The 10,789-nt window shown below is 43.5% G+C and overlaps 1 protein-coding gene across 1 annotated transcript; it reads right to left on the reverse strand.

Moving 5' to 3' along the window:
* Positions 1–4,480: 4,480 nt before the first annotated feature.
* LOC127474738 (uncharacterized) lies at positions 4,481–8,924 on the reverse strand. The gene is made up of 3 exons (XM_051795957.1): positions 7,871–8,924; positions 6,848–7,390; positions 4,481–5,677 (listed from the first exon to the last, which is right to left on the reverse strand). The coding sequence occupies exons 1-3, from the start codon at positions 8,684–8,686 to the stop codon at positions 5,402–5,404; spliced, it is 1,635 nt and encodes a 544-aa protein (XP_051651917.1). The 5' UTR covers positions 8,687–8,924; the 3' UTR covers positions 4,481–5,401.
* Between the last annotated feature and the right edge of the window lie 1,865 nt (positions 8,925–10,789).

Genomic DNA, 10,789 nt, shown 5'->3' on the forward strand with positions numbered 1-10,789 from the left:
CAATAGCAGTACTGAAAAAAAATGTTATACAAAATACCTGCTATGCTATATTCACATATAAATGAATTTTTGTCTGTTAGTATTGTACTTACAACTTTAAATGTAAGTATAAAATAACTATGGGGCTATACATTATACTGATTATATGAAAAATAATTTTCTAAAAATTAAACCCTTTTCACATTCATTTTGCATGTAAGAGCATATTGAAATCTTTGCTTTTTAAAACTGTTGAAAACTATATTAACTTTCCAAAAAAAGAAAAAAGGACAATGCTTCCATGTCTAACTCCCTCCAAGCCTTTGGTTGAATGTAAATATCAATTTACGTGTTTCTAAAATTTTATGTAAATGCATGCAACTCCAAAATGTTTTGGAAAAGTGAATTATCTGCTGTAGCCCAGTGACACAAATCCTCTTTGCTGCTAGGTACTCTTCCAAACCTGACAGAATTGGGCTGTTTATAGATAAAACTTTTTTTAAAAGTGCTGTGTGAAAATATCGTTGTGTATATTATAAATTCAAACACTCAGAAGTTAGAAACTGCCAGTTTAGAACAGTTAAATTCACTCTCTCTTTTTTTGTATACCTGAATGACAACACAGGCATCTTTCCTGATAATACACAAATGCAAACTGACTCTAGTGAGTCAGTTTTATGGTACTGTTTTAGTGTGGTGATGTACATACATTATTGAAAGTGTCCTCTCATCTACTGCTTGCTTAGCACTGTCTCAATCTTGAACTAATTTCCTTGACATTTTTTATGTAATCTTCTTGAAAAAAGATCTTAAACTTCTAAGACTTTGATCAAGACCTCAGAGTTACCCACCACACTTTGTAAATGCTCTAAACTTCTTTGTTCATGCTTAGTTTTTAATCCACATACATAGAAACACAGAATCACAGAAATAGTTTGGTTTGGAAGGGACATTAAAGATTATCTAGTTTCAACCACTGCAACATGAGCAGGGAACCTTCCACTAGACTAGGTTGCTCAGAGCCCCATCCAACCTGGTCTTGAACACCTCTAGGGATGGGGAGTCCAGAACCTCTCCGGGTAACCTATTCCAGTGCCTCACCACCCTTACAGCAAAGAGTTTCTTCCTAATAACTAATCTAAATCTACCCTCCTTCAGCTTAATGCCACTTCCCCTTGTCCTGTCACTACATGTTCTTGTGAAAAGTCCCTCTCCAGTCTTCTTGTAAGCCCTCTTTAAGTATTGGATGTAAATCAGCTCTCTGTCTATCAAGATGTTCTTCCACCTACCTCCTTCCTGGGACGCATTTCAATGAGTTTTCTTAGAAAATGGCTACTGGATGGAGTCTTGCCCAGAATGTAATAATGGACATGGTTGGCCATGAAATGGAAATCCTCTTTAATGGTGTATAGTATGGTGTCAGTAATAAAAATCTTCTAATTCTAATGAATTCTAAATTGTTTTGTGCAAAACAAAACACCGCCAGATAGGAAGGCTCTCACCACAGAGGAGAGCTGGTGATTGATTTTGTCTCCCTCATTCTTGGTGACATTTCTGACTGCTGTACATGTGTTTGGATGAAAGTACTCTCCTTCCATTGCTCAGTCTTTCAGTGGAAACAGTAGTGATTACTCAGCTTTGAAATCACCAGTTGATCAACCGTGGTTGATCAGGAGACAGTTCAAGCCCAGACTGAATGGAGATCTTTGGTTAGGGTTCTACCAGGACCTCCATCAGCTTCCTACCCCAGATGGCTCCTCTCTCAACATTGCCCAAACCTGGTCATCATTTTGAAGCACCTAACTCATCCATGTCTGATTGGGTTTGCATTTGAGATTGAGGGTGGTCACAGAGGATACAGGCTCAAAGCAAACTCACTCTGGGCATTCCTGGTAAGCAAGAAACATTTGGCAAGTGCTGCCAGCATATTACTACATCTTACCAGATACTGCTTTTCAAATGATGGCTGGTGGACTATTTAGTGGACCCCAGAGGCTGCTGGTTATACAGTCGGAGAAGAGAGGTGGCTATTCCACCTTAAGTTAATAAGTTTTTGTTGAATGCATTTCTCAGCAACTCATTAAATGTTGATTATTTTTCTTTTAAGTGTTCATTATCATTCTTTTGTACCACCACATGTTCACTCTTTAGACCAAATTTCTAACTGTATACAGACTGTGCTCCTGAGAAAAACAGGGTGTTTGACTGGTCAAGAGGGAACTTGCTGGTCATTTCACAGCTTGCAAAGTAACGGGCAAGTAAAGTTGAAGCTGAGAACAGGGTGCTATAAAGGGTAGGTGGGAAATGTCACTCATAAGAAGCAGCAAAATCTAACCCATCCAGCTTTAAGTTACTCAAATATCAAGAAAGGAGACTGGAAGAAGAAGAAGTAAAGAGAGAGAGAGGAGATAATTATAGCTGCCACTCCAGGTCCAGTGTAGATCCAGCTATCACAAGGCCAGGAGATGGCAGAGCCACAGAATGGCCATATGGTGCTGTTTTTATCTGCTCTGGCCCCCTGTGGCCACTCCCCCCTCCCCAGGTGGTACCTCGGTGTTCCAGCCGATCCAGGGCTGGGTTGGGGCTCCAGAGGGTGGGGTGTGGGCAGTGCTCCCGGTGTCCAGTGACTGATGGCTGTGCCAGGGCTGCCCAAGGAGGCTCCAAGGGGCCAGAGTGGGGCAGGGTACCACCTCACTTTTGTGAAATTTGACCTGTTGTGTCCCACCCCCCACCCCCCCCCACTTGAGTTGGTCTGAGCCAATAATTAACATAATAACCCAGGGTCTCAGAGCCTCCATTCTGGAACACACACAAAATGAGTTCAGTTCACTTCAGCCTGGGCAATCTCTCTCTCTTCAATTGCAGAGTATCTGAGGAATTATTTGAGTTCTTTTTTTAAACTTATATCCTAACCAATACTTCATTGATGAGACTGGTTTAAGATCTGCAGCATTTAGAGAATCTGCCATGTCTCTTGTGCTATGAAGTCACAACATAAATAAGAAATGACTTAGCAGCTTGACATCTTGCAAATTGAAATATTCAGTTTGAACTATTCAAGTAATGGCATTGTTGGAGGTGGTCCTTATCTTTATAAACTTCCTCCTGTGTGTGGATGTTTTAATTTTTGTGAAACTACAAGAATAAGTAGTCTCCAGCATAGAGTCTCCATCACATGACCTTATAAATATGGCCATTTGTCATTTAAATATTTAATAGCTCTGCTTGGAAAAAGAACAGCAAAATTTCAAGGATGAAACTTACATTTATGCAACTGTTTGCAAAATTATATTATTTCATACTATACCATATTATAATAACTTAATGATATCCAATATACTGGAACTATACTACTTTACAAATTGTCCTCTTTTCTAATATATTTTTTATAAAATAGTTAGACTGTATAGAGGCCAGGAGGCATTAACTATGTTATGGATATCAAAATTAAAATTAATATTAGTTAAAAATGTCTTCAAAAGCATAATACGTAACTGGTTTAATCCATTTATCAGGGAATGAGGCTGTGCAAATGAGACTTTCTTTATATACTCATATACGTAATAAATTGTCTGAAAGTGTTAGCATAGTCTTTAGGAACTCTCAAGTGTGTATTTTGCCATTTGCACAACTGCTGTCTCTAAAAAAAATTAATATGAATCATCAGCACAATGATTCACTAGAGAATGCTTCTTTTTACCATGATGGATTCTGTTTTTCTGTAAAATCTTGAAAATTGAACTGTTCTTGGTAGTTGAGTTTAAACTCTTCCAAACTTAGAATTTGTGTACATATGTGCAGTTGGAGCACATCTGCACCCAGTTAACTGCTTTGTTAACAAAATCAGCTGTTTTCGATAATTGCGTGCATGGTAATAGCATATGTGAGTTCCTGCATCACATTCACTTTTTAAAAATGTTACATCTACATGTAAACTTACACATTTTTGTAGCCATTGTAGTAGTTCAAATTTCCCACATTCATGGTTTCTTAAATTAGCTTTCACAGAATTTCTACACTTCTTAAGGAGATATCTAGCATATGTCATATTGATCCCAACAGATTTTAGGAGCAGGCTCGTGGCACTAAATTCAGAAAAGGCCGATGCAAATACACACCAACTCAACATGTGCTTCTGCAAGCAAAATATCTCATAACAAATACTTTGAAAAGGGAAGCACAGTGCATGTTGTTGCCGGTGTATTTTGGTTCTGAAAAAAATCTCCGGAGCAGTTAATTAGGGGTGAGATAAGAAAGGGTTTATTTGCCAAGGCAATAGGTGATATAGACGCGCGCCCCGGCCGTGCCCAAGAGGTTACATTTTATAGCATTATCCATCCAATCCCAGATGTGTCCACCCTTTGGCCCTTCCTCTGGACCGCCCCGGGTCCTCCCCCTGAGAATTGGGTCTGGGGTCTTTTTGGGACCACCTACTTCATCATCTTCAGCTTCATCAGAGTACAAAGGGTATATTGTCACCTAGTTTTTGACCATACTCTGTGGTTTAGGCCCTGATACGCTGTTCTCCAAACAGTCTAGGCCTTTACCTTGACAAAAGACTAAACACTGCTACTGGATTCAGGGGTAGGTTGATATAGAAGGCATAGAATGGGGTAAAAGGGTTAGGGAATGTATAAACAAGGGAAAGGAACAAGGGACAGAGGGGTTTCTGCTTTTAAAACCTACCTATAAAATTTACAAGTCTTATAACTATTAGAAAAATAAAAAACCATTAGGGGCTTAAGGCATCAGTTCCCCCCTTAGAGACTGGACAAAACCCAAAGGTCTTTGTCCAATCTCTACTACCTACACTTACAACAACTATAAAATCGGTGTATGCAGTGAGCTATTACACTAACACTAAGTATATACAATACTAAGATAAACAGTTGTTTCATCCATGTCTAGTTCGGTAACCATGAGGTGAGTTTGTTGAGGACGTCTCCTAAACCTAGGGAGACATCATCCAGAGATATCTGATGAAAAATTTCGGTTTGATTTCGAATTGCGGCCAAATCATTATTAATTCTACCAGTCTGATCTATGTAAGAACAGCAGCTGGTATTGATGACTTTACACACACCTCCTTGTGAGGCTAGCAAAAAATTGAGGGCCATTCTATTTTGTATTACCACACGAGACAAGCTTTGGAACTGTTCTTTCAGGGTTTGCCTCTGTAACTGGCTTCCAGGTCCCTGGGAAATTCATCATGGACTTACCGAAGTTTGTCTCGTTTAGTAAAATGCCAATTAGGGGCCACTCACTATTCTCATCATCAATTGCTGGTACTTGAGTACAAATCCAGCATTCCGTTTTTCGGAGAATTTTAGATACATTTTGGACTAGGGCCACATGCAATTTTTGGTCCCAAACTCGGTTCATGGTTACCGGTTGCATGAACAGAATACACAGAACAAGCAGTCTATTCCACATCCTCGTTGTCGGTGTCTGGTTCTGTCTGGTTGGTTGTCCCAGGAGCTGATGCTTTCTTGACTCTAGAGTAGTGGAACCAGGGTTCTCTGCCAGCAACTTTGACGGAGGTGAGGGAGGTCAGCAGGACTTGGTAAGGTCCTCTCCACCTGGCTCTCAAGGGGTCACTGTTCCACCACTTGACGTAGACCCAGTCTCCTGGCTGGAATGGGTGAGCAGGGGTGTCCAGTCCTATAGGTCTGGATAACTCGATGACCTTCTGCAGCTTCTGCAAAGTAGAGCCTAAAGCAATCAAATATTTCTGTAAATCGGCTCTCCCCCTTAAGTGTACATCCCCTGGTACGTGTGGTGCCTGATATGGTCTTCCATATAATATTTCATAGGGGCTTATGTTATCCCTCCGCCTCGGCTGGATACGAATTCTCAGCAGAGCTAGTGGCAAAGCCTGAACCCAGGACATAGATGTTTCCTGACAAATTTTACTAATTTGCATTTTCAAGGTGCCATTCATTCGTTCAACTTTGCCACTAGCCTGAGGTCTATAGGGGGTATGTAGGTCCCAGACAATTCCCAGGATGCGGCATACTTCTTTTACTACTGTCGCAATAAAATGTGTTCCTCTATCTGATGCCATTCCTAGAGGAACCCCAAACCTTGGAATTATGTGGTTTAATAAAGCTTTTACCACTTCCCTTGCTGCATTAGTGCGACAGGGGTATGCTTCAGGCCATCCACTGAAAGTGTCAACTAGTACAAGGATGTATTTGTACCCCCCCCGTGGTGGTAACTCAGCAAAATCTATTTGCCAGTAATCTCCGGGTTGGTCTCCAGCTTTTGTTACCCCTAGTACCACTCTCTTTGATGTATCTGGATTATTTCGTTTGCAGATCTCACACTTACCTACCGTAGACTGCACAGCTTCGGTCATATTTGTTCCTATTACTGTTTTCTTTAGATGTTTCAGGAGATTTTCCGTTCCCCAATGGGTAGCCTCATGTTCCTGTTGAGCTATTTCCCTAAGGAGCAGTGGTGGGACTACAACCTGCCCGGTAGGGGTAACAGCCCACCCCCCTTCTTTGATTTCAGCTTTCAATGATTTAATTAGCTGATTGTCTCTCTCATCATACTTAGGGGTGTATTTTGTCAAATCAATTTCTTTTTGTGGCACTACTGCCAAGATGCCTTTTTCTGCAGCCCTTTTTGCTGCTTGATCAGCAAACTGATTTCCCAACTCGGGAATTGTTTTCCCCTTCTGGTGGGCCCTACAATGCATAATAGCTACCTCCTCTGGTTTCCAAATACTCTGCAGGAGTGCATGGATTTGGTCTGCATGCTTGACTCCACTGCCTTGGGCTGTCAGTAGTCCTCTCTCCTTCCAGATGGCTCCGTGGGCATGTACAACACTAAATGCATATTTTGAGTCAGTCCAGATATTTACCTTCTTTCCTTCACTCAGTTCCAAGGCTCTTGTCAGTGCAATTAATTCTGCTTTTTGGGATGACACATCTGCTGACAAGGCTTTTGCCTCGATCACTTCGTCTCTGGTTGTTACTGCATACCCTGTGAAGCGTTTACCATCTCGCATGAAGCTGCTTCCGTCTGTATACAGTTCCCAGTCTGCGTTTTCCAGGGGCTCATCCTTCAGGTCTGGTCTGCTGGAGTAAGTCTCCTCTATAGTCTGCAAACAGTCATGCTCGGGGACACTGTCAGTTAGTGCTGAAGACAGAAACATAGCTGGATTTACAATAGATGTTGTTTTTAGGGTAACATCGTCCTGTTCCAGCAACACAACCTGGTACTTAAGCATTCTGCTGGGGGACAGCCAGTGGCCTCCCTTTTGTTCAAGCACAGCTTGAACTGCATGGGGTACATACACAGTGATGTGCTGCCCAAGGGTGAGCTTCCGGGCTTCTTCAATCAGGATAACAGTTGCTGCGACAGCTCGCAGGCACCCCGGCCACCCTTGGCTAACACTGTCCAGCTGTTTGGAGAAATAAGCCACAGCTCTTCGTTGGCTTCCCAGAGTTTGTGATAATACCCCCAGAGCAACATTTAACTGCTCGTGTGTGAACAGTTCAAACGGTTTAGTCAAATCTGGTAGTCCTAATGCTGGAGCTGACATCAAGGACTGTTTCAGTTGCTTAAACACATCTCTGGTCTCATCTGTCCATGTTATAACTCCCTCTTTGGCCGTTTTCAGGGCTTCATACAGAGGTTTGACTAGCAACCCATAGTTAGCTATCCACAGCCGACACCATCCTACCATTCCCAGGAAAGCCTGCATCTCTCGTACAGTGTGGGGCTCTGGGAGACGGCAAATGGCCTCTTTTCGGTCTGTACTGAGTCGCCGATGCCCACGATAGATTTCAAGTCCCAGGTAGATGACTATCTCCTTGGCTATCTGTGCCTTTTCTCTCGAGACCCGATACCCACTTAGCCCCAAAAAGTTCAAGAGACTTACAGTGAGCTCGATGCATTGGTCCCGGTTTTTGGCTGCAATTAAGATGTCGTCAACATACTGCAGGACAACTCCTTCTTGCTGCTGTCTTCTCCAGTCCTCCAGTTCCTTTGCCAACTGATTTCCGAAAAGCGTTGGACTGTTCTTAAAGCCTTGTGGAAGAACTCTCCAGGTTAGTTGCGTTTTTCTCCCTGTCTCAGGATTTTCCCACTCAAAGGCAAAAATCTCCTGGCTATCTTTGTGTACAGGAATGCAGAAAAAGGCATCTTTGAGGTCGAGTACAGTAAACCATCCTAAATCCTCTGTCAATGTGGTTAACAGTGTATAGGGGTTGGCTACCACTGGGTAAATGTCCTCAGTTATTCTATTAATGGCCCTAAGATCTTGGACTAGCCGATAGCTTTTGCCATCAGCCTTTCTCACGGGCAGTATGGGGGTATTAAATCTGGATTCACATTCTACTAGTAAACCAAATTTGAGGAACTTTTCAATTATAGGTGCTAGGCCTTTTCGGCTTTCTAATTTCAAAGGATATTGTTTCTGCCTTACCGGGGCTGCTCCTGGCCTGAGTGCGATGCTTACTGGTTCAGCTTGCTTTGATTTCCCAGGGTACTCGCTGGCCCAGACTAAAGGTATGACAGCATTTTCAACTTCTGCAGGGATTTCTCCATGTTTTTCCTGTATAAAGAAAGCAGCTGCCTCGACATATTTAGTATCTGGGATTATAACCTTTATGTCTCCCCCCTTGGTGAATTTAATTTCAGCTTCTAATTTTTCCAGTAAGTCTCTACCCAGTAGAGGCTTAGGAGAATTTGGCATATAGAGAAATTGATGAGTTACCCAGTGTTTGCCCAATTTGAATTTTAAAGGTTTAAAAAATGGCCTTGTTTCACTTACCCCTGTAGCACCTACCACAGTTACAGTTTCATGGCTCAGTTTCCCTTCCAAAGTATTTAATACAGAGTATGCCGCACCTGTATCAACCAAAAATTCAACATTCTCCCCCCCCAGCTTAGCTGTAACCAGAGGCTCTGCTGGGTAAGAAACCTCCGGTCCCCCTCATACATTCTGACTCACAGTCAGTTGGGGGGCTGGGGGTGGTGGTGGGGGAAGTGTGTTTTCAGTTCCCTTCAGCTCCGGGCAGTCTCTTCTCCAATGTCCCTTCTTCTTACAGTTAGAACATCTGTCATCGGCTATGTCCTGCCGGTGGTTAGACCTCTGATACCTGGGGTTACGTTTATGAGGCTCTTTGTAGCCACCTTCTTGTTCCCTTGTTTTCCTTTTCTGCTCCCTATTTTGATATGCCGTCCAGGCTACATCTAACAGCTCACTAATATTCCTTCTATCACCACCTGCCTTCTGCAGTTTTCTTCTTATATCATCTGTGGACTGCCCTATAAATAAGTATAACAGATTTTTCTTTCCCATCTCTGACTCTAAGTCAATATCCGTATATTTTCTGATAACATCTTTCAATCTATTTAGAAAATCAGTAGGTGACTCATTTATGTCTTGTCTAACCTCGTACATTTTGGACCAGTTCACCGCCTTCGGAACTCCATGCCGAAATCCATAAATTACCCAATCTTGATAACGTTTCAAAGCTCCTAAACCTGCTGCCACATTAGGATCCCATCCAGGATCCGTGAGGGGGAAGATATCTTTGACATCTTCGCCTGGAAACTGCCCAGAGGTTTTTTGTATTTCTATTGCTTTTTGAGCAGCTCTTTTCACCATTTCCTTCTCTGTTTGGTCTAATAAAGTATCCATCATAACCTCTAGATCATTCCAGTCAGGATTCTGAGATTTGATTGCTCTTTGGACATAATTTGCCATCTTTTCCGGATTATCTCTATAAGCCCCCACACAATCTTTCCATTGCTGTAACTCAACCAGTGAGAAAGGAGCCTTTATTAATACCGTGCCTTGATTGGTCACGGCTTGTCTTAAGGGGGCTTCTAACGGTGGCTTGTCTTTTGCCCTTGTTCTACTTGCAACCGGATCGGGGCAAGCTAACACTTCGCGAGCCAATTTTCCTTTCGGTTTTACTACAGGCTGGTCGGCTTCTCCTTCCCCCGAGTTATCACTTAATTCACCCTCTGCTTCCGTGTCCTTATCAAACGGTGGTAACCCTCGCTTCTCCCTTCTCTCTGCAGCTGGAATCGGCTTGCCCTGTCTGTGCGTTTCTGTTCCCTTTTCGTGAGAGGCAGAGATTGGAAACTCCCTCGGTTCTTCTTTTCTTCCCCCTCCCCCAAGGATGGAAGCTTCCCCCTCGGGAGGGGGAGGCGTGGGAAAGGGGGCGGCTCCAGCCCCACCTCCCGAGTCAGTCAGGACAGAGGCTCCGCCTGTTGGCACCGCCCCTGCCCCTCCTGCCACTGCTGCTGTGGCCCCTGCCCCTGTTACTCCCACAGTGCCTGCTCCTGTACTTGTTGCCATGGCAGCAAGTCCTGTACTGATTGTGCCCGGAGCAGCTCCCGCCGCCCCGGAGCCAACTCCCCCGGAGACTCCAACTCCCCCTGGCGCAGCCATGCCCGCGCCAGGGAGTCCCCCCACGGCTCCCGCCTGTCCAGCTGGAGCCGGTCCAGGAGGAGCAACCACTGCCCCGGCAGCTCCAGCCCCCCCCACCGCCGCTGCAGCAGGGAGTCCGATTTGTGGAGCTCCCGGGCTACTTTCTCTCCTGTCAGGTGATATCAACATATCCAAATCATCCTCTCCGGTGTTCTTAAATAGTATTTGTGGGATAGGAGCAGCTTTAACTCGATCTTTCCTTTTCCCTCTTCCTAAAACCATTTCTGCTTTTTCCATCTTTCCTGAACTTTCGTTTTCCTTATCTCCTATACCCAATTCAGGGCGTGTTAACAAAAACAAGAACAACTCTGCATATCGAATTTCCTGCCACCTCTGTTCTACATGAAGAAGCGA

Source organism: Manacus candei, unplaced genomic scaffold, assembly GCF_025592945.1.
Source record: "Manacus candei isolate 608988 ecotype Guabito, Panama unplaced genomic scaffold, ASM2559294v1 h1tg000043l, whole genome shotgun sequence".
NCBI classification, from domain to species: domain Eukaryota; kingdom Metazoa; phylum Chordata; class Aves; order Passeriformes; family Pipridae; genus Manacus; species Manacus candei.